The 24,489-nt window shown below is 42.2% G+C and overlaps 1 protein-coding gene across 1 annotated transcript in view; it reads right to left on the bottom strand.

The window, feature by feature from the left end:
* nid2a (nidogen 2a (osteonidogen)) overlaps positions 1-24,489 on the bottom strand; it is a 45,004-nt gene that overhangs the window by 15,322 nt on the left and 5,193 nt on the right. The window contains exons 4-20 of the mRNA XM_069675245.1: positions 18,138-18,239; positions 17,870-18,009; positions 16,024-16,156; positions 15,627-15,932; positions 15,058-15,169; positions 12,964-13,003; positions 12,059-12,168; positions 11,832-11,965; positions 11,639-11,750; positions 11,084-11,284; positions 10,769-10,999; positions 4,247-4,393; positions 3,513-3,641; positions 1,478-1,603; positions 1,138-1,274; positions 955-1,060; positions 3-133 (exon numbers count right to left, since the gene is read on the bottom strand). Of these exons, the coding sequence (XP_069531346.1) occupies positions 3-133; positions 955-1,060; positions 1,138-1,274; positions 1,478-1,603; positions 3,513-3,641; positions 4,247-4,393; positions 10,769-10,999; positions 11,084-11,284; positions 11,639-11,750; positions 11,832-11,965; positions 12,059-12,168; positions 12,964-13,003; positions 15,058-15,169; positions 15,627-15,932; positions 16,024-16,156; positions 17,870-18,009; positions 18,138-18,239 (2,397 nt within the window). The remainder of the gene's footprint in view (positions 1-2; positions 134-954; positions 1,061-1,137; positions 1,275-1,477; positions 1,604-3,512; positions 3,642-4,246; positions 4,394-10,768; positions 11,000-11,083; positions 11,285-11,638; positions 11,751-11,831; positions 11,966-12,058; positions 12,169-12,963; positions 13,004-15,057; positions 15,170-15,626; positions 15,933-16,023; positions 16,157-17,869; positions 18,010-18,137; positions 18,240-24,489) is intronic.

The raw sequence follows: 24,489 nt of genomic DNA, 5'->3' as shown, positions 1-24,489 counted from the left end.
ACCTGCAAAGGAATGTACTGTCCACTCAAATCACACTGGGGTACATAGGCTCCAACGACAGGATATCCCTCTGAAGTCGTCCGTACGCTGTCTCTGTGGTGCTCACAGTGAGTTTTAGGACGCTCTGGTTCATCTGGAGGGATGAAGATGAACAAAATGGAATAAGATAACGTATAGATTAACGTATTTCAACTACTAGGGGGGAAATAGGGGGAATCATAGGGAAACTGTGGTACGGTACGATACGATACTGTATGATGCAATATGGTACAATACGATACGGTATGGTACGGTACTGTACGATGCGATATGATATGATATGATAACAATAACAATAACTTTATTGATCCCCAAAGGGAAATTCATTTGATACATATATATATATATATATATTTGATATTCATGACACAGTGCGGTACAATACTGTATGATTCAATATTCTACAATACGGTATGGTGCGATACTGTACGGTGCGATATGGTACGATACGATACGATGCAATACGGTACGAGTTTCACAGAATTGGAAGCAAACTGAGATGAAAAAATGTACGTGTTACATTTAAATTATTATAGAACAACTGTAAAAACAAAATAAGACTTTGGATTTAAAAGTAGCTGGCGCATCTCTTGACTTCCTTTCACAGCTGTCCAACATTACCCTGCTGTCGTCGTCTTCTTTTATCCTGCCGTCCACTTCTTCGTCGACCATTTATGTTACCCTCAGTTATGTCATAAGCGCCTCCCAGAGGAGTCATGAAGTAGTGACATGTTGAGTCAAAATCGCACGCAAATCTGTTTAGAGCGCCATATATTTGTAAATCAAAATATCGATATTTGGTGCCAGCCTATTGATAATTGTATTGCACGAGTCAAGACGACGATATATTGCCGTATTGATATTTTGCCCCAGCCCCAACTCATTTAATTAACTGATCTTTGGGTGTCATCTCACCTGGTTTGTCACAGTCTCTGGGTGCTGTCCCAGGTGGAGTCCTGGTCCCTGCTCTCTCTTGTCCGTTACTGTCCACACACCAGCAGTGTCCAGTGGAGCCGTGACACTGCAATGAACATGTTAACATTTAGAAATCACTTAAAAGAAGCAACATGCGTACACACACAACTAGTCGGTTCCCACCTGCAGCTGTCGGTACTGTCCGTCGGAGTGACACTGGGGGATGAAGGCGCCGATGCTTGGTCGACCACCTGGTTCTCCTCCGCTCTGCAGGCTGTCTCTGTGCTGCTCACACTGGCTTTTTGGGCGAACTGTCTGTCCTGTAGACGAAAAACATACATGTCCTGATACATTTCCAACTACTAAAACTGATCACTACTCATGGAAACAACTACAAAAATAAAAGGAGGAATAAACAATACTGTTTCCCAACTTTTCCAAACATTATAAAATATGATAATGGTAGTTACAACCACAAAATAGATCCTCAACCATGCATGACTAGTCTAGAAATTACACTGACCTTCCTGTTGTGAACAATAGAAACCATTGCCATAAAACCCAGGCCTGCACTGACACTGGAAGGAGCCCAAACCATTGATACATCTGGCATTGACGTGGCAGGGAGAGGAGCTGCATTCATCCATATCTAAGAAAACAGAGGGAGGAGAAAACAAATCAACAACCACAAATAAAGAAACCTGGACTTTGTAGATTCCATCAGCTTATCTAAGCAGTATTTGATTTGTGGTTTTAGATCATTTAAAAGCTTTATGTTAACTGTGATATAATCTGTAAAGGAGGGAGGTAAGGAGGGTTTAAAGGAAGTTCATCAAGAGTTCATACTGATGGGTGAAAGCAGGACACACACCGGCAGGACCTCTCTCCTCCACACATTCCAAAGCAAAACACACACTGTGTCATTGCTCCATTTGTCTTTCACTTTCACCCCCTCCTCCTCCCGTCTAATCTCACCCTTTCTCCTTCTCCCATTAGTCCTCTCGTTTCCCACTCTTGTTCTCACATTTGTCACCCATCCTCCCCTCTCGCCGGGCTTCCTAGCTTTTGCAGCTGTGCGTTACTGCTGCGGAAGAAATGTTATGCCTGCGCCGGGGACAAATATGTGGATCTCTTCCAAAATGCTCGGCTCATTCTGGAACACGGAGAGCTACACCCTGCAAAACATCTCGGATGTGTCCAACAACAAGTGTAGCTGAGGACCGGGAGTTGGTCTGCCCCTGACTTTTTCCAGAGTTGCCCTTTTTCACACGTCCCTCACAGCGGGAGATATTCCCTGTGGGACGGGGGGGGAAGTGTCTCATGAGGCAGGACATGACGTAAAAAGAATTCTGCGCAAGTCCCCAATTTCGGCGACCTCACAGCGAGAAGCCCCACAATCTCTTCGATCATCAATTTGCAGACGTCTTTGCTTCTGTCGTCTTGTAAATGATCCTTCTTCTTCAACCTCGTTTTAGTTGTTTTTATTCATCCTGTTACGTCTCTTGAGGAAACACTCTGAGCGCCTCAAGTTGAAAAAACTTCCACTCAAAGCAGAAAAGCTCCCGACGTCATGGGCGTTTTTTCTCATTGTCCAGTCAGATGAATGTAGAGACGGGCCTCCTGTCAGTTTACAATATAACGGTTAGGTTGATGACAGCTAATGATTCGGTGGTTGACTTCCATCCATCCATCCATCCATTATCTTCCGCTTAACCGGGGCCGGGTCGCGGTGGCAGCCTACTCAGCAAGGTGACCCAAGCGTCTCTTTCCCCAGCAACATTTTCCAGTTCCTCCTGGGGGATTCCGAGGCGTTCCCAGGCCAGACAGGATATATAATCCCTCCAGCGAGCTCTGGGTCTGCCCCGGGGTCTCCTCCCAGTTGGACGTGCCCGGAAAACCTCCAAAGGGAGGTGCCCAGGAGGCATCCTAACCAGATGCCCGAACCACCTCAACTGGCTCCTTTCGGTGGTTGACTTAACAGTAGAAAAAAAAGGGGGAGCTGCTCTTTTTAAAACCATGGCTTCAACAGAACAGGCAGTGCAGTGCACCTCGCGTTTTGCAGGCTTAAGGGATACCCTGACTTTTACTGGCTGTTACGTTTCATCTTTAATGTAAAACGCACAGAGGCGGAGTGGTGGGGCGAAGTCGTTCCACCTCTGAAACGGCATCAGAGCTAGCAACAAAAAGATGTCAGTGTTTACATGTCGCGTGCCTTTTGCTTCCTTTGTTGCTTGGCTTAGTTATTGCAACGTAATAAAAGGGCTCCAACCTAAACGCTTACAAACTTTGATGCACAATCCTGCTTATTCTGTGAGGGCTCTTAGCTTTACAACTGATGTGGACACTAACTTCTGTCCTTTCACGGAGTACGCAAATCTGCAGAATCTCTCCTGACTTTTTGTAGTTTCTAAAATGTATAAAATCTCACAAATCCATACTGAAGGTGTGTCCTTTTTTTGTGATGTCACAATGGTGTTCCTCATGAACTCAAACACTCACGCACAACACGCCCTAATATCACTTCAGTCTGGCTACGAGTGCTTCTCTTTAGGACTCACCGACGCAGGTACGGCCGTCGAAGCCGAACTCAAAGCCGCTCTGGCACTGGCAGCGATGGCTCCCGGGCAGGTTGACGCACTGGGCATGAGCGCCGCATGAACTCAAGTTTTCAGCACACTCGTCTATGTCTGCAGAAAGAAGAAAGAGGAAAGTGAGACAGTGTTCTATAAACTTAAAGGCCTATAAACCAGGGATCCCCTATGTAAAAAGCGTGGTTATTATGCGAGTGTAAAAGCTGTAATTATGTGTCATTAATGGCGCATGTATACATTGTGTGCATTGCTATAAAATGTGCCCCAACACCTGGATTCTTGACTGCATTCTTAGACATATTGTGCAACATACAGGACAAAACCACAGACAGATTATGCGACCAGAGAGACGCTGAGGCCCAATCATGGGAAACACAGCCGAGCCTGAGGCTTTCCTAGTGATGTCAGCAGGAGAGCGAGACCTGCTGCTGGGCTAATGACAGACCACAAAGCAGCCTGAGAGTCCCTGTTAACTATAGAATAAACCTGGAGAAGGAGGACAGGCAGGATGGGACGACAAGAAGAGGAGAGATGAGATGATTCATCCCATCCAGCCTGTACTTGACCCCTCTACACTGGTTGGACAGATGTTGATGAAACGCAGGCACACTGCCATGAACTGTCTTTAACTCTGTCTGCATGTGTTTGTGTGTGAGGCTCCATTACACTAAACAAAGCACAATTAAGATGTTGGACTTTACCGTAACAGTTGCGTCCGTCCCCTTGGTAACCAGTGGCGCACTGGCACTGGAAGCTCTGGCCCTCCAGTGGGATGCACTGGGCGGTGGTGTCACAGTCGTGGTTCCCGGCGTAGCACGGGTTCACCAGCTCCGGCCCTGTCGGCTCAACTGCAGAGAAGAGAGGAGACAGATTCAATGATGAGAATGATTTTAATGCGTCACCTAGCAACAACATCACTAAAGAAGATTACCGTTGTTAGAGAGCACGACAGGGAGTCAGGCTCAAACATGACTGGGTAAATCCATTGTGGCTTAGTTTTGGGACCTTTCTGTACTGCACTAGTTTTAAGTAGGCCTTTAAGACAGACAAACAGTAACATTATAAAAGCATTGTCTTTGCCTTAAAGAGACAGTACAATAAAAAAGTGCTCCAAATGTCCTGAATTAAGATGAATTGAGATCTGGATTATTCCCCACTTAAAGTCAGATGATTACAAGACAACCTAACCAGACGCACATGTGAAGTCACTCCAGACAAATTCCCACCGGACGCTTTCCTCCCCTCACGTTCTAAATATTCAACATATGGACGAGGTTAGACACACGTATACATGAGAGAGACGGATGTGTGTTAGGCGGGTTTTCCTCATACCGACGCGGAAAACAATCAAAGACGAAGACGAGCCTCAGACTCATTTTGGGAAATCAGCAGAAAAAAAAGAGCCGAGCGGAGAAAGCCATGGGAAATAATCAAAGAGGAATGTGAAAGATATATAAATATGCAGAGAATTAAGAGATACTTGTCGGCCATATTGTCCACATATGGGCAGTCATCCACAAAAAATAGATCAAAAACCACCCAAAGGAACATAAAAATCCCTAATCTCTGTTTTTAATGATGTTTAAGTGTTAAAGGACAGGCTTTTCCTTTACCATCATCCACCATAAAACACAACACACACACACGCTTACACCTAAACAAAACCAAACGCACAGACATGAGGCACAGCTTGCTCCCATCTCCTCCAGCCAGAGGCCAATTTTGGCTCATTATCAAAGAGAGAGAGAGAGACTCTTCAAAGTGCTGAGTGTGGCTGGGGAGGACGAGGAGATGAGAGGGCGAGATACATGTGGATGGGAGAGAAGACGGAGGGGTAATTAGAGAGAGAGAGAGAGAGGGAGAGAGAACACACACACTACGCGGCATCAAAGCGCTGACTGCAGTTTCCCACCTGTAGCCTTTTACCAAACTCCTCCACACAAACAGACTGGTTTCACAGCTATAAATCTTCCAGGGTGGCTAAAGGTGACATGACAGCTCTTTAAATCCAATGAACCACCCAAACTGCACGCAGAATTACGATATCCATCATCGCTGACTTTTACTGACACATTAAATGACCTGAAATTTAAGAGGCTGTGGTTTTTAAAGGGTTGAAAGCAGCAGATTCTTAGTGTGCTTTGAGGCTGAAAAAGCAGCACTTTGTTAATTAAATCAAGATAAAACACAATCCAGTGTCAAGTTAGACCGAGAGATCAATGAGAGTGATTTAAAGGGACACTACACCAATTTAAAAATGGTGGAAATGAAAACATTTATAGAATTAGCTCTGCTTCTCTGGAGGCGGTTCTGATGATGTCATAATGATGTCATCAGGGTTATTTTTGAGTTGAGCTTTAAATATTTGACGGAACACCTGCGACATAAACAGAGCATTTTAAAGGTTTAGACATTTAACTGACAGGGGGTTTGATTAAAGAAGACAATGAGTTGCATTATGGGAAATGAAGGAGCCAATGTTTAGAGGGCTCATATTGGGTACTAAATGGCCTCTGCTGCTTTCATCTTTACGAATATTATTTTTTGCGTGCCATACCCAATGGCTAGAGCAGTCCCTTTAAAAACAGTGAGACATGATAATAAAAATCTAACCATAACCATATTCACATGGCGGCCATTTTTCTCTGATGTCACACTCAGGGTGGGAAGCTTAAGAGGGAGAGAAATCTGGTCATATCTAAAGATAAAAAATACTGTGACATCCATTAGCTTCAACCAGACAACAGCTAAAGTTGGCATCAAGCCGCTTGCTAGCTAATATTACCGTTAGCTGGGAAGTGGCTAAAAACTAAATCACCTTTTGGTAGAGTTGCACAAAACAATAGGACAGGCTTAAATTACAAGCTAACCTAATATTAGCTTGGAACAAGTAGCTAGTTAAAGTACTTACTGGCTTATAAAATAATAGCTTATTTAATTAAAGTGCTTGAATGCTAGCTTGAATACTTGAATGCTAGTGGCTAAGAGCTAAAATCACCTTTTGGTACAGCTACACGATACAATAGGAAAGCCTTCAATTCCAAGCTAACATTATTTTAGTTTGGAACAAATAGCTAGTTAACATACTTACTAGCTAATAAAATAGTAGCTAACTTGATGATATCTAGAAAGTGCTTGAACGCCTCCTTGAATGCTAGTGGCTAAAAGCTCAAAAAGCTAGTTAACACACTTACTAGCTAATAAAATATTAGCTAACTTAATGTATATTGGAAGTGCTTGAATGCTAGCTTGAATGCTCGAATGCTAGTGGCTAAAAGCTAAAATCACCTTTTGGTAGAGTTACACGATACAATAGGAATGGCTTACATTCCAAATAGCTAGTTGATGTACTAACAAGCTAATAAAATATTAGCTAACTTAATTATATCAAGAAAGTCCTTGAATGCTAGCATTAGCTGTTGTATAAATATTGCTAATGGGTTAATGTTGGACAGATTTCCCTCCAGATTTTTTAAGTTTATCATTTCAGTTCCTTATTCCTTATTATATCCTTATCGTGAAGTAAATGATAGCGATTAACAGGTACCCTACATTTACAACCTATGAGCTGGAACCTAAAACAACAAAACACATACTCTCTCTCTCTCTCTCTCTCTCTCTATCAGTTCAGTCTTAAGGTCTCCTGCAATCTCTGATTCTCATGACATCACTGGGCAGCTATTCTGCCCGGCAACCCCCCCTCAAGAAAATCTGTCATTGGCTGGGATATTATTTCCCAGAAAGTGTAAGACCCTTTAACACACACACACACACACACACACACACACACACACACATGCTCTCTCTCTCTCTCCCACACACACACCACTTAACCCGTGTTTACAAAAGCCCTGATCCCCGAAAGCTCTTCCAGCTGTGCTCTGGGTGTATCATTGTGTGTGTGTGCATATGTGTGTGTGAGATGTGTCATCATAACCTTTTTAATCAACGTGTTGACGTTTAAATGACAGAAACTTGGTCTGGATTCAAAAACAGGGGGGGGGGGACGACCTCTTTTTTTTCTCTCAATGTCATTATTTTGCTCTTCATCTTTTCAGGTGTCTGTCAGTGTGTTTCTGGTTTTCATCATGTAGAGTGGGTAAAGAAAGCATGACGACTGCGTGTTGATAAAAAAGGAACATGGCACATTTTCATGCTGTATTATTATACACAATTCCTTATATGTATAGTATTTAAAGCAATAGAGGATAAAGATGAGAAGCACATTGGAAATAATTAAACATCATTTTTAAATTAGCTGTGTGCTTCCCTTTGTGCTAAACTTCCAATTGATAAGGATCCAAAAGAAACCTCTGTTTCTCTGGCTGACTCACAAGCAATAAAGATTTAACAACCATGACAACATAAATAGGAAAAGATGAGCTCAAGCTGTTTGTCTGCCACACACACACACTTCCAAAGACAAGTAGAGATAGAGCAATGTTAAAATGTGAATACCAGTATAATAAACAACAGTTAGTTCCGACCAAGTAATCTGATTGGATGAGAGGCATTCCAGGAGTGCTGATATAGAGTATAACATCACAGCACACATTGATCAAGCTGGTATCTCTGGTATAAAAACAGCTGATCTGTGGTAACCTGGAGACACAGTGAAGGAGAATGTTTGGGTTGCTTAGCAACAAAGGTCCAGTTTCAGTTAAGTTGAGGAACTAGTTATGTTGGTGGAGCAGAAAATAATCTGTTGTTGATTGTTACTGTTTACTAATATTTGCCGCCTGTGTAACTGTTGTATAAAAAGCAATATCACACTGGAGGCTGTGCTGTTATACTGAATATCAGCACTCATGCCTCTGACTAAATCACAGCAGTGCTGATATTCCTTACAACAGCACGGCCTCGAGTGTGATATTACTTCGTTATAGTATTTATAGCAGCCTTTGGGAATTTATCTGATCTGAATTCCTCTTTCAAAAGAGAATTTCCAATGTCGTAATTTCAAAAGCATATTTCAAAGGTATGCTAATTAGGACAACATCTTGAAACCCATTATAGTAACTAAATTGTTCAATTACATTCAGCTCATTTCAGATCTAAAAATTCAATTCAAGAAAAAAAAAAACTTGAATTGGCTTGGAAACTTCTAGAAAATAAAATTCCTCATATAAAATTCCAAACAGATTTCATGGATAAGCAACTGAGCCGGGATGAAATCCATCATCCTGCTCACATTTCACAATCATGTATTCATTTCCTTTATGACTCAACTCATTTTGGCCAATAGTTGCCTCCGCGACCACGGAGTTTTGAGGTTTCTGGTTACGTGCTCTGTTAAGTATTTCAGAAACCAAACCGAACAAGCAGATCGGACACTTTTCTCTTGCATCATGCTAAAATCATACTGAAACACTCTGGCTGCCTTTCAGTTTTAACTGCGCCACCAGCTTATTGAACAGGGCGATTAGAACAATTACTAAATGCCGATCATCTGCATGAACAAACCAAACTAGTCAAACATTAAAAGCCAGCTGTGACGCACATTGTGGTTGCAGAGTGTCTGAGCCCACAACCAGCAGAGGTAATACAGACATTTTAACATTATTGTCTATGGTTTCAATGTATGATTAGCCCTTAGACTTGCAGCGTGTGTGTTTAAGCTGAGCTCTGTCCCACACTGCCCCGTGGTTTGGCTGAGGTTTCTGAGGCAGCACTGCAACAATTACAGCGAGGTCTGGCTGCTAGTTGTGGCTCTGGAGCAGAAAACCTCACGTTTTTAACGCCTTCAGTGTGTTTACCCACTTACAGACTGACAGTGATGGTCTGGACTGGATTAAGGCAGTCACTCAGACACTCTGTTCTCAAGGCGAGACATGAGGCAGTCGGTGTGCTACGAGAGAATTATCTTGGTGACTGATGCTGTGTTTCAGCATTTCTTCAATTGGATCTGAAATGTGGTTCAAATTGTTCCTCTCAAGCAAACGTTCTGCTTCAGCACTCGGTGTTCTGTGTTCTTTCCCTTCATGCTGTTGTTGTTTTTACGTTTGATGAGTTAGAACTGAATCTGCTTCTGGTGCATGTTTTTAATGAGCACTGGCTGAAAAGCAAACTGCCTTTCAGGAACTAATTAAGGTTTACTCTACTTTCTTAGTTATACTCTCCTGAGGGGGAGGAGTTTCCAGAACAACATTCTCATCATTATAAAAGACTAAACGTCAAAATAATATTATGAGAAGAAAAAGAAAGATGGATGTAAGAAACATAATCTAAAATAAAATATACTAATCACCACTTTATCTATTGCTTATGTATCTTACCACCCCATCCCCTCCCCTTCTTTTTTTTCCGTTTATTTCATCTCTCTTCTTTAATGACTTATACGCCCTGTATGCCCGTCCCAGAAGCCTCTCTCCGCTCTGCTCCGCTAAAGATATGGGCCAGGTCTATTTTTAAAGGAGGCCGCTTCAAGCACGCGTCAAGCTGAACAGAGCAGATTGTTCCAAACAGGAAGTCACACACGAACACAGCATCCGGTCATTTCAAAATACATCATGTACAGACCGGTACGTTTTTTCTGTTTTAATAACAACAACACACTGAAATCTTGAGAAAAGACCACTTTTGATTAAGTAGTGTACTCAGCCATTGTAGAAGCACAAAAATCACGATGATATCCAAATGAGCAGATAATCAACCTCGGAGGTGCAAACTGAACGGTTGTTTGTGTGTTGATCTGTTTAACATTGATGTTATCGTGTGATTTCCCAATTCTCGCGCGATCTTGTGAATCCAGCTGCAGCTCTGACGGACCAGAACCACGGCGCAGACGGAACGCGCCAGACACAGATCCTGTGGGATCCAGGCGTAAGGGCTCATCTCATTTATGATGTACTCATAAATGAGTTACATTTTCAGCCATTATTGCTGCTGTCTTTTCTACAGTTGTGGCTTTGGTCACTGTTCATCATCTCCCTGCATTACCCTGTCCCTCCTGAAAAGCACGTTCTTCGCACATTAAAATAAAATATATTTTTTTAATTATGTGTGGATTTTGGCCTAATGTAGTCCCAATTACAGCACTTGTAATCCGGATGTGGTAATCTTGAAATGTCTGTATCTGGATAAATTAAATCCAATCCAGTTTTATTTTGAAAAACCAGGACAAAAGTAGATGGATAAGCTGATCCTGGATAGCAAAACAAATCGTTTTGATCCATGTTAAATGTTTTGAACAACTGGGCCAAGGTGATCTCGGTTTGACTCACCTCCGACTGGGCTGATCTTGTTGGTGATGGCGTATCTCAGGATCCGCTCCTCCTTCACGTACATCACAAACACCCTCTCCATTGTGATCTGCAGCGTCTCGGGGCCGGAGGCGCGGTTGTCGTGCCGACAGTCGCGGTAGGTGATGTTCTGCTTGAGTTGGAAGGAGAACGACTCGGAGCCTCGATCTGCTGAAACCACCGTAAACTCCCTCACAGAGGTCGACGTCGCAACTGGAGGAGGAGAGTACAATATGTTAAGTAAATGGAGGCATTAATTGTAACAAACAATCTGTCTCATTGGGTTGTTATGGTTACCGGATGGGTAGTACTGGTAGGTCTCCTTAAAGGGATCCATGGTAACTTCGGCTCCAGGAGGCAGGAAGGGCACTTTGCCGCTGACGACAGTGTCCACAGTGAGGTGGTTGTGGTCGTCAAGGCCGCGGCCAGTCTGGATGATTGACATACGCTGGTTGCCGGGGTAGAAGATCACCTCTGCGTGACGAGTGAACTCAGCACCTGGTGATACAATTAATCAATCATATAAATCCATCTTTCTATTTATAGATGTTCAATACAGATTACTGCAGACATACAACCGTGCAGAAGTCATAAAAAGTGGAATGTCTGCGATGGTTACATCTGTACAGACACACACAAGCAGACGCACACACACACACAGCTGCTTTCTATTACAGAGGGGAGGTGGAAGCCTGATATCACATCACATCTCTGGAGACAGTACAGCTGGCTGGGAGAGCGAAAGCACACACACACACACAGGGTTGAGGAGTTCCCTCATCTCTCCACACATGTGCACCAGAGCCAAGGCGACATGCTAAACTAAGAGCACACACACACACACAAACACACCTGTGATTTTGAACCCTGCTTGACTGTTGGGCAGCTCCAGAGCAAACAGCCATCCGAAAAGCTCTCCTATCGGTGCAAGCGGCATCAGAGCCCAGCCCACAGGCTCAGGTACCTGACCAATCAGAGCAGAAATCTTGTTAAGTCTTGTTCAGTATAGACGTCATATTGAAATGTGTATTATTAAGAGTCCTACCTCGCTGATTGCCGTGTACGCTCGCCCGTCTCCCACCACGATGTAGGCGTGAAGATCGATGTTGTTCAGCTCCACTGGAGTCGAACCCACCGTCACTGTCCCGCTCATCTTACCGCTGACTCGCTGTGGAGCACCTGGAGGAGCAGCACAGGCAGAGAAGATCAAGCAAATGCTCACTACTTAATGACATAATACATTTGTGTATGGGTTAATTGTGCTGCTCTAACCTTCGGGTAGGCAGTTGCGCCCATTTCCATAAAAGCCGGGACTACAGTGGCAGCAGAAGCCTGTAGCATAGTCGGAACAGAATGCATTCTGGGAGCACTGCTGTTGGAACCTAGAACGACAGCAAAGAAAAACAACAATGATTACTGCCAGGTTGGGGACGCTAATATGTTGGTTGTACAATTTAGCCATTAGCATCTTGGTGGTGTAAATTGTTAGCAAAGTAAACTGATGTAGCAATTCAATAACATTAATGCTGCAAAATTGCTGAAGCAGAACCAGAGATTTTTTTCCTTCAAAAACCTAGCGCCTACATTACCCACAATGCAACCCGGCAGTTTAGCCACATATTTAGGTACGTTATGCTAGTAGTAGCTACTGTAGCCTGGAGCTGCTAGCCTCAAACAGAGATGAGGAGCAAGATTTTTTTCATTTACAAATTGATGCTGACTCAAATGACATCACATGAGGCATTTAAAACGTCTTTTCACATATGCTGCCGTTCTCCACCAGCACTGTAAACACATTTTAATATCAGTAAAATCAATGCAAGCTCAAGATACGGAAGCTTGTAATGTGAGTACACAAGCTTTAATTAGTTATGCTTTGGTTGGTTCGGACGTAGGGGGCCTTTCTTTGTGGAGTTTGCATGTTTTCCCTGCGGGTACTCCAGCTTCCTCCCACAGTCCAAAGACATGCTCGTTAGGTTAATTGGTGACTCTAAATTTGCCAGTAGGTGTGAGTGTGAGCGTAAAAGGTTGTCTGTCTCTATGTGTCAGCCCTGTGATTGGGCGATCAGTCAAGGGTGTACCCCGCCTCTCGCCCAATGACAGCTGGGATAGGATTCAGCGACCCACAGATAGACGCACATTTCTTTTACAGGTAACTTTATTGAGTCATCACATACCTCGCACATGTTTCCTTATTCTCTGTCGTGTACTGAATCACTGGAGACAGAAATAGAGAACATTATTATTATTGTGAATATGCATTATAAACACAATATAATAAAGACTGTGTATGATTTTCATGGCTTTTACCTTTACTATCCTCTAATACAAGTTGTGTTTATTTGGAAATAACACATGTAAAGATGTAAAAGTAGCAGTGAAGTTGGAACATGTATGTTAAAAGGAGGGATTAAACATGAAAGGTTGCTTCAATACACATCATGATGGACATAACAAGAATGAAGGTGGACGGTGAACGCACACACACACACACACACACTCAGAGGCACACATGTCAAGGCCCTACTTGGAGAGAAACCAGCTGTTGCACTCCTGCCTCCCACACACACATACACACACACACACACTTATTCACTGCAGCTTCAGGAGCTCCCAAAGGTATCAATAACGTTTCAACACATATTTCAGAAGAAGTCTGACTCTTAAAGAAAATGATGAAGCTGTATATGTGACGTTGTGTATAACGACAGTATTAATAGCACAGGTTTTCACATGTGCTGTTTCGAAACACTGAGGGATGATGGCTCTTTCTTGGGAATAATCCGCTGACACACAGGAAGTGAATCACTCTGTTGTTGATTTGTTTGGAACAAACAGAAAAAGAACGAGTGTCAGCATGAGAAGAGGTTGCTGAGTAGACGAAAACTAGGAGTCAGGACCACCGAATGTCAAGGTGATTTTCATTTTATTGTTTATGGCAATTTGTGGAAACAGCAACTAAAACTAACCTAAAACCACTGCTGGATTCAACGCAACTCGTGGAAGTTGCATAACTACCAAGCGAGTACTTTGCCGTCTCCAGTTTCTCTCCTTGTGTCTCTTTATTTGTCTTTTGGGTAAATGGCTGATTTGGGATCTAGATGCAGCATTCTATCATCCTACAGGGGCACCACACACTCACACAGACACACAATACACACACACACACACAGGATGTGAGGATATTTTCTCAGGAACCACACACACACACACACACACACAGGAGACAAATCATTGGGCTTTTACACACGTGCCACAAGTTTTATAAACATTAAAGAGGCGGTATTATGCTGTTCCACATTTTACAACATGTATATAATGTTACAATGTTGGATGTCCAAACTAAACGTGGGTGAAGTTTCAAATCTGTAGGTAAAAGTACGTTGGAGTAACACTGTGTTTTTCTACACGCTGCACTTTGTGACATCATAAAGGGGCGGGTTTCTTAAAGGGGCAGAGCTGATTGAGTCGTTTCAGGCAGAGGCTGTATGAGGGCCTGCACAGAGCACCAGTGTGAGAAAAATGATCAGGTTTTTTAACTGTAAGTGATGCTAAGCTACTCCACACGTATCACAGAGTGAAATATGAAGCATGAAATTAGCATAATACCCCCCCCCCTTAAACCCATGAGAGCATGGGCAAATGTAGGCGTTTGTCGGGGGAAATGAAGCTTTGTTTATTTTTAGATTTTGACATTTTGGTATCGCTCACACCCCCCCACATCTGTACACACACTTCCTTCAAATAAGGCCCTCTGAAGAAGAGCTTATAAAGTCTTGTTTTCATTCAGACAAGCAAGAATTATTGATAAATGTGTATCATAACCACAATTATGACAATTAAACTGGCCTTATTAAAAAAAATTATCTACACCCTTAATAAAAAAGAGTATTTCATCATTCAAAACGTTGTGAACGACTTAATTAGATGAAAACTTTCAGCACCGACAGACTCTGTGACCCTTATGAAACCAGGCAGGTTGACTGAGAACTCATTCTTATTTACAGCAAAAAGCCTGTGGGAGTAGTTGCAGGGGAGGGAGTGCTGGACATACACACACACACTTACACACACACACACACCTGGGAGCTGCCCGGCACAACGGCAGTATTGTACTGCCAGCTGCTGAGCAGCTCTGCAGCTGAGGGCGAGGTAATGTTACCTTTCTGTTTCGCCGAGTGACCGTCCCTTTTCGACGTTAAAAGACATTTACATACATGTGTATATATTCTGTGTAATATTCATACACACACGTGTGGTTTGTTTCTTACCTCCTGTGTCAAAATCAACATCATCTTCATCCACGCTGACCACATGACCTCCGGGGGAAAGCGGTGGTTTGTTTCTGTGAGAGGGGTAGACATCCACCACCTCCAGAGGAGCCTACACACACACACATACAGAGGGAATAGGTTACTTTTTGCTGTTGTTATTGAGAGCCAAGCCAATTCTTTTTAACTCCCTCCAGATGCTCTAAACCAGCGAGCAATGATCCGCTCATACTTAACATATTGTATACGGTATGTTCGGTATCACGATGGCAGCTCTGCCAGCATTTTGTTGACACCATCAGACCGTCTCCAAAACAGCGTTCCATTAAAACCGCTGAATTTACAAAAAGCGACTTCAATTACAAATTGTTATTACAAAACTCAGACAAAACCGCCAGTTTGAACAGATTGCCACACAAAGCTGCTGTCTGCAGGAGCTCTTGTCACATTGCGAAGATATATGGTCTAGTAGCTGTGTTAGTTGACGTGTTTTTGGTTTAAAAAACTGCCTCAAAAATGCCAGTAAAAACCTGATTCTTGTCCCTGCTCATGCAAGTAAGTATCACCACCTGTGGTTGCTGTTCCTGGTTCTGCTGAGCACCTCCCTCTGGATTAGGTGGCGCATACTGCCTGGGTTCCGAGGTCAATGGTACATCTTCGCTGCCATATCGATCAGCGTCCACTGAAGGGGAGGAGGGGGCATCAGGGCTTGCTGGTTGAAGGGCCTCTGAGTGGCCATCACCAGCTGCAGGAGCAGGCTGGAATTCAGGGTTCCCACCTGTCAGAGGGTAATCATCATCTTCCTCCTGGTTATCAGGGTCAAATGTGTTGTCTGGATACTCCTCGAACTCTGCGTACTCAGGGGTGGTGGTGTCCTAGAGAAGAAACAAAGTACAAGTTAGGTTTTTTCTGCATTTTGTAACACAAAAACACCAAAAAAATGATTAAAGTGAAAGACACAATTACCAGAGACAGGCCGTGTCCTCCAGCTGGTGGAGTAGCAAGGATGCCGCCAACGGATGCAGGAACAATGTTGTCGAAAGAGTAACGGTTCCCAGTGTGGAAGAGCCAAACACCTGGTATCCCTGTATTACCAACCCTACACAGAGAAAAATACAGTTAGTGTGAGCAACACAGTCTGTGTTCATTTTGAACATCACATCTTTATATCGTTATCAACGCTATGAATTACAACTGTGTTTCTGCTGGGATGAAGAGCACTTGGAAAAGACCAATTTTTGCAGTCGCACCCTTGAAGCCTTTGAAGCCCATATAAGGGGTGAATGTGAACAGCTTTTTGCAAGCTAGCTGCCAAATAATATGTTTTTTTGTTAAATATAGCAGTTTGTCAGCTAGCAACCCCCTGCTAACAAACCTAGCTTGTAAACTAACTGTCTTGTAAGCTAACTTTCACAATTACAGGTGTTGCTGTTTGTGAGCTACAAAATTTAACAGCTGCTTTGCTCATTTAGCCTGCTAGCTGGTAATTAGCTAACTTCTAGCTTACTAGTTTAAGTAGCTTTCTTTGCTGTCTATAAGTTGCGGTGTTTTGTGGAGAAATGTATAGAGCTAAAAGCTTTCTGTGTCATAATGAACCTCAATTTCAAAAGGAGCATACATTAAAATAAATTGAAAATGTACCTACACAACAACAGTATTTTTAGATATTTTTGTTCTGCTAGCCATGTTGCTAGCTACCGTTTACACACAGCTAACTGTAAGGATTGATTCTAACAAGAATTGTAAAAATTAGTTAACTGCTAGCTTTCCTGTTTGTTAAGTTGCAGTGTTTTGTTTAATGGTTTATAGAGCTAAATAAAGATTTCAGACGCATACATCATTTAAATTAAATGTGTACCTACCCAACAACAGTGTTTTTTTTACATTAATACATTGGTTTTGCTAGCAACCATTTACACAGCTAACGCTAAGGTTTTTTTTTTTTACTCACTGGTTGACGTTTTTAACAGTCTGCCATTTCTCCTCTGCTGAAGCCAACGCTAGCATATTAAGTTTGTTGCTTGTTTGCAAGAACAGCTAATGGCTAACCAACAACAGCAGCTTTGCTCAATTAGACTGCTTGCTAGTTGTCATTCGCTAACTACTAGCTTTCTCATTTGTTAAGTCATACAATAGCTTCCTTCTCAGTCTACAAGCAGCAGTGTTTCGTTTAAAGGTTTGCAGAGCTACATAAAGATTTCTGTGACATTATTTATCTCAATATCAAAAGATGCTTCGATCTTTAAAGATTCAATTACACAAAAGAGTATTTTTGACAAACGTCTGTTTTGCTAGCCATGTTGCTAGCAACCATTCACACACAGCTAACTCTAAAGATTGGTTTTAAGGAGAATTGCAAAGCAACCTTCAGGTTTTTTACTCACTGGTAGGTTTTTAACAGTCTGCCAATCACCAGTAATGCTGTAGGGAGGTCCCTCAGTTCAAAAGATATGTGATTTCTCCTCTGCTGAAGCCACTAGCATTACAAGCGTGCTGCTCGTTGGCAATCACAGCTAACAGCTAACCATCAAAAGCAGCTCTGCTTAATTAGACTGCTTGCTAGTTAGTAATTAGCAAACTACTAGCTTTCCTGTCTGTTAAGTGGCAGTTAAATAAAGATTTCTGTTACATAATTAACCTCAATTTCAAAAGACCTATCATTATAAAGTAAATTTCACTTCCGATACCACAAAACAGTATTTTTGGATATTTCTGTTTTGCTAGCCATGTTGCTAGCTACCATTTGCAATACAATATTGCCAGGTGTGATTTTTAGGAGAATTGTGAAGCAACTTTGATCATTTCTACTTACTGGTAGAGGTTTTTGACAGACTGCTCATCACTGGTGACGCTGTAGTGAGGTCCCTCAGTTCGAGAGAAGATCAAATATGTGATTTCTCCTCTGCTGAAGCCGACTCTAGCAGGGAGCTCTATCTCAACATTGTAAGACTCCTAGAGGCAGGAAAAGGAAGTTTCTTCTATAATTAGCAGTTACATTATAGTTAGTTACATATATAGTACCAACATTAGTGGTAAAATATTAAATGTGTGAATGACGGCATTGTATTTAACCAGTTTACCTTGGGCCGTGTTCCAAAGAAGTTCAGGCCACCTTCAGGGTAGAGGAAGAGAGCATACGAGTCGGTCTCATCGTAACCAATTACTGCCTGGAACGTATTCACCTGAAGAGAGATAAGAAAGAACATGTCAGTCTGAACCAGAAACTAAAAGTGATAGCTCGCAATGGTGCAATCAAGTGCGCCAGAAGGATTAGGTCACCTTTTGTGTGTGCAAAGTCAGCCCAGTTCAACCATCCTCAAATTATTCCAACACTCGCACCTCGTATTTAAACTTCACACCTTTTTTCTCCTCCTCCTCTTCCTCTCTCATCTCTCCACCCGCCGGGACTCATGTTTAGACTTCTCACTCCTTCGTAGGACCACCACCAATTATTGACATACTGACCTGAGTATCTGCGATTCCAAACGTCTATTCTGGGTAAATTAGGACAACATAAATAAACAGGATCGCTTTGAATTGATGAATGGAGGAACTACTTTTCTAAACATTGGATTGTGACTTGGGGAATGTATTTCCTAAATGTAAGTGGGCTCGTCCGGCCAGCTCGGCCTCCAGAAACCGCATTTAGAAAACACTCCGATTCGGTGAATGAGCTGAAGACTGCGAGTGATCCCGTGTTGTTTTCCTTTGGGACAGAATCACATTATCTGTACGAAAACACACACAGACCCCGAAATGCACACATACACACACACACATCTCTGTCCCTCAACCCCCAGCCCAGATGTTGATCTCCACAGCTGTCTTCCTGTGCGTCTGGACATCTTTCATGATGATGTTACAGCACTCAAACCAGACATTGTTACAAAGTGAGACATGGGGTGCACACTCTTATACAACACAGATGTCCCTCCACCTATATTCATCTCATGTGAATGTATGTGTGTGTTCCTAATTTTTTACATCAACATCTTTAAACTATCTTGTTGTTTGTGGGCGGGGAGGACTTTGTAGCCCCCAGGCTCTATGTAATTAGTGAGGAGGGGGTCTTTCTTTTTTCTGTCTATGGGGAAGGAGGAGAAGAAGCCGGAGCTACAAGAGGGGATCGGCTTTTCCTTTGTCCTTAATATCCCTGTTAAACGTCTGTATTTTTCTCCCCGGCCGCCCCTCCTTCTTCCTGGGAGGAGGAGAAGATGAGAAGCGAAAAGAGGAGGGGATAGAGAGAGAGAGCTAGAGACAGATAGAGAGATGAAAGGATGTGGGGGGTTGGCAGAGCTGGAAGAGAGGCCATAGGTCTGGTTTACAATGGGAGAAATATGGGGAGACAGAAAAAGGGTTTGCTCCCAAACAGTTATTAAAAGTTGTGTTTACAAAATAAAATGTGTGTCTCTGTCAAAATCCTAAATTTATGTAGCTAAATGACACGATTGGATTTTAGTGCCTTTTTATGGGTTTATATGACTCTGTCAAACATAACATGCGTAATGTGTTGTGGCTCTGTGTTCTGTCGCTTTGGCCCAGACTCAAATACCTAAACTATTAAAATGGATTGCCATGACATTTTGAGCAGACATTCCTGATGCCCAGAGGGTGAAATTTAATGACTTTAGTGATCCCTTAATCTAGTTGAAAAATCTGAAATAAACATAAGCATGTTTGTTTAGTAATTATAGGCATTTTAGCATGCTAACGTTAGCATTTGGGTCGAAACAGCGCTGTAACTAAAGCCCCTTTCCCACTGGTCAAAAAACCCGCTAACACCTAGCTTTTTTGCTGAGTGGGAAAGGACCCAGGTCAAATGACTCTGCAGGAGACCCAGGGAATTATCGCCTTGGCTCCGATCGGCAAAGATGGGAAGAAAAAACCTGTGTCAACACGCTAATCTCCGCCCACTTTCCGGCGCGATGCTATGCTCCGTCGGTAACTTCTGTCGGGCATTGAAGTCGCCTAAATACAGAAGATCAATATACAAAGTGGTGAGAGAACTTCTTCTGATCCGAGAGGAAGAACCCTGTTTCCAGCGCGTTTGTGACGTCAGACGGTGACAGATCGAAAGGAGTATACTTCACTGGCAATGGGAAAAGAGACAATCGGCATTTATTAGCGGGTCTTCCCGGGTCTGAAAAACAAATTCTGGTGGGAAATGGGCATAACTGCAAACCCGTCAGCATCAGCTCTACTCTGTGTTTGGAAAAGTGTTGGCATGCTACAGCACTCAATTATGTCTGTGAACAAAATACAAGCTAATACTAAGCGTGTATATAAGTATATTAATTATGAGCTTTTTAGCACGCTTACATTAGCATTAAGGTCAAAGCAGCGCAGTGCTAAATTGTAGTGTAAGTTCATACACATTATAGTTTAACATTGTGGGAAGTAGGCTATGAAAGATTTGATAGCACGCTCAGGTGTTGACAATAATAATGAAGCTACATTCAGCAGCCAGTGAGGTTAGCCTAGCATAAAGACTGGATTCTAACCAAAGGTAACAAATGTAAGCCTAGCCTAAAAGCAGCAATGTTTAAGCACAAATACTCAATTTAAAACTACAAATTATGGTGTAACATGTCAGCTTTTCTACATATTATTAAAATAAAGTTAAAAAAAGTGTAAAATGTTGGGCTGTTTTTTCAACTTCTAATAGAGCCAAGTTTCTACCATGTTTCCAGTATCACTGGCTTTAGCTCCATCTTTAGTTTACAGACATGACTCTAGTATTGGATTTCTAACTAAACCCTTGGAAAGTAAGAAAATAAGCGTGTTTTCCAAAATGTCAAACTATTCCTTTAATTTGTGGTCTCCTCTTAAACCCTCCTCTTTCTGTGTGGTCATTTGCTGTGTTTGAAATCCCTCTGTGTGAAGCAGTCTGGTGTGCTTTACAGACTCACAGCTGGAAGACAACAAATTGCAGCCAACACACATCAAAGACTTTCAGACTGTGTGTAGTTCAGTATGTATATGAGTGTGTGCTCCGACACCCCCCTTAAACACACACAACCCTCGACCTTCCTACAGGGTTTTGTGACACCTTTTTAAAGAGTGTCCTCACACTCGCAGACGTTAATCGTCTCCGGGACCAACAAATGTTTGTTGTCAGGGTCTTCCTGACAGTTTAAGTGGCAACATCATCAGTCTGCTAGCTTAGTCTGCTGCACAGTGGGGGGTTTGGAAGTCTGTAAATTCCCAACAGCTTAAAAGAAAGTGAAGGAAGTTAATTTAGTTAATTAAGGAGTACCTAAACACACTTTCTTTATTCATATTGAAAGTCCATGGCATATATTTATTTATTTCTGTGCCCACTTTACTCTGAAATGTGTGATAACAATTACCGAAGCTAATCAACCTGACTCAAAGTATCAACATTTCTTTTGTTTTTTTTAAAGGAGCAGTTCAACATTTTGGGAAATACATTGCCAAGACTTACATGACTGGATCAGTACCACTCTCATGTCTGTTTGCTAAATTTGAAGCAACAACCCACAGAAAATTAGCCTAGCTTAGCATGAAGACTGTAATGCTAATGTTATATGTCATTTGTTTAAGCCTTACAAAAACAAGGGGGAAAAAAGACAGGTTTTGGTTTTAAGAGAGTTGATACACTAAAATATTCTTTTACAGTACACTTTTTGTATCAATTAAAACTAATTACATAGAACTTGTATAAAATACCTCTTTCCCACCTAAATTTAGCGTGTTGACACAGGTTTTTCAGACCCGGGAAGACCCACTTATAAATACCAATTTTCTCCGTTCCCATTGCCAGTGAAGTATTCTCCTTTCAGTCTCTTTACTGCTGCGTCACCGTCTGACGTCACAACATGCCGGAAACAGTGAAGATGTTACGATGATTACGTCTTTATTGTACGATGTTCGAGCGCTGCTTGGACGGAGATTGGCGGAATTTGTAGCTGAGATGACAGCAGAAGTGGCAGAAGTTAGTGACGGAGCATAGCATCATGCCGGAAAGGGGTAGGAGATTAGCGTGTCGACACAGGTTTTGTGTTCCCATCTGTGCCGATTGGAGCCGAGGCGATTATTACCCAGGTCTACTGCAGAGTCATTTGACCCGGGTCTGAATGCCGATTGTAACCTTTCCCATTAAGCAAAAAAGCTGGGTGTTAGCAGGTGTTTGTGGAGTTTTGACCAGTGGAAAAGCGGCTGAAGTGAGCTTAATTTGATGCATTTGGGTAGATTTTATCACCTTTGGACAGAGCCTTGCTCGTGTATCCCTGTTTCCAGTCTTATGCTAACCTATACTAAGCTAAGCTAAGCTACAATCCTATCTTATATTTAGCATACACACATCAGGGTGGCAATCTTCTCAGTATAACTTTGCAAAGTGTTTCCGAAGAATGTTTACCTATATGTAAGCATGCATGTAACTTGTATATTCTGTATACTGTATATACAACATGTCCCAATTATACCTTTGCATTTCCTAACGCAGCTGATAACACGTGTCAGTTGTTGTGTGGAAGCAATTTTATGTCTCATTTAGTGTAGCCTCACCATATTTACCTAAGTCTGGTCTTGTCTAGAATTTGTTTATGCATTGAGCTGGTTTACTCTGTCTTTATATAGTTTAGTCTACTCCACCTAACATAAGTTAAAATGAAGATAGTGTAACAGACTTCTCATCTTGTCTGTGTTTCGAATAAGTGACTCAACACTCTGCTACAAATGTTTAGAATCCTGTTATAATTATCTAAAGCTGGAACCCACTTTGGTTAGCCTTGAACATCCCGAGGAGGAGAGAGATAGAGGGAGGTCGGGATGAATGTATGACACTTGTTTGTTGGTTGCCGGTTTTTCAGCTCGGCGGCCGCAGCACAGCTGCAACCAGGCACAGGGAGAGACGGAGAGCAGCTGCAGTCCAGTTGCCAGCCTCACCAGAGTGCTACAAACGGAACTGCCTACAGCGTGGGAACTGGCACACAGACACACACACACACACACACAGACACATATACACACACACAGTCCAGGCTTGTGGCCAGGAACAGTGCAGTCAGTATTTCGCTGTTGTCATATGAAAATCCTGCTCCAATTTTTAGGGTGACTTGCCTGTTATAACTTTAGCTCTACTCGAAAGGATTCCCTGCTCTTCTGAAGCTGGAGGAAATTGTACAACGTCAGGGCTTATGAAGCTTTTTGATCCACATGCTGGATAAACCATGGCTGCTTTTCTTAGATCCTGAAGGTTTTTTAACTTTAACATCTTTACCGCAAGTACAAATGAGAGCATCATGACTGTACTAGTAATTACAAAAGACGTCAACATGCAAAGTCTCAATTTAGGTGGCTGTTATTGTTCTGCAAAGCCGTAACGTAAATTCATTTTCTTTCTCTCTTCTTTAAAACAGGATGCACATATTTAAGGGATTCCCCCTGGCTCACTGCTAGGGCCCCCAAAGAAACAACAAATAACTCTAATAGAAACAATAGTTCCTATTGTGCTACAGCAAAGAAGAAAGACAGAGAAGAGAAGAGGAGAGCAGTGTGAAAGGTGAGGGCCAGCTCTAACAGAGGAGTCCATTTATTCATTCACCCAGCCTCATCTGACCTTCACACAGCAAACATGTAATAAGCTTTTCAACCTACACTACACACACTACACACTAACACTTTCCACTTCTTCACAAGAAGCTTTGAAGAGGGTTTGAGGCAGAACTTACTGCTCATACAGAGTAATGCTCCCAAGGAGGGAACTTAAGGACACATTTGCATGTTCATACCATGCATACCATCTCTATTTATATGTTTGCATATTAAACCACTGTTTTGGGATGCATCACACCACTAGCACCTCAGTAAGATTCCGGGATTTGTGCAAAGACAGTTTTTCCTTACATGTTTTCTAATTGAGAAGTTTGGTCAATTACATGATGCTTACAAAAAAACACAATGAAGTATTTTCCCACCATTTTTAGCACTGTCAAGCTAACTGCTAACGTCAACATGCTAACATGTCAAAAATTATATTGACATGCTTTTATGTAGCAGGTAGAATTTTTAGATGTTCACCATCTTAGTTTGGAATGTTATCATGCTAACACTTGCTAATTAGCATTAAACACAAAGCATTGCTGTGGTTGATGCTAATGCCGTTAGCTTTGCAGGTATTTTGTTGAAAACTTTTTTTAACCCGATGATGGTGGTACAAATTAAGGCCAGAAGATCACCATAGTAATAGTTGTTGACAAATTGGATCAAAGTGTTGGGCATACTGTCCTACATTGCTAATTCTACAGCTATGCTGCTAGCATAGCTAAAAACAGCTCCACTTTTGTAATGAGTTGGAAGAAATCTGTGTTTATTTGGTAGTTTGAGGGAAAAGTAAATATAAAAGTAAATATATATATATGCTATATAAAATTTAAGCTACGCTAGTATCCTTCTGGCCCTGGGCAG

Source organism: Semicossyphus pulcher, unplaced genomic scaffold, assembly GCF_022749685.1.
Source record: "Semicossyphus pulcher isolate SPU_LCO1_2020_fin unplaced genomic scaffold, fSemPul1.0.p SCAF_24, whole genome shotgun sequence".
Classification (NCBI taxonomy): Eukaryota; Metazoa; Chordata; class Actinopteri; order Labriformes; family Labridae; genus Semicossyphus; species Semicossyphus pulcher.
This window is presented reverse-complemented; position numbering and strand designations above follow the sequence as displayed.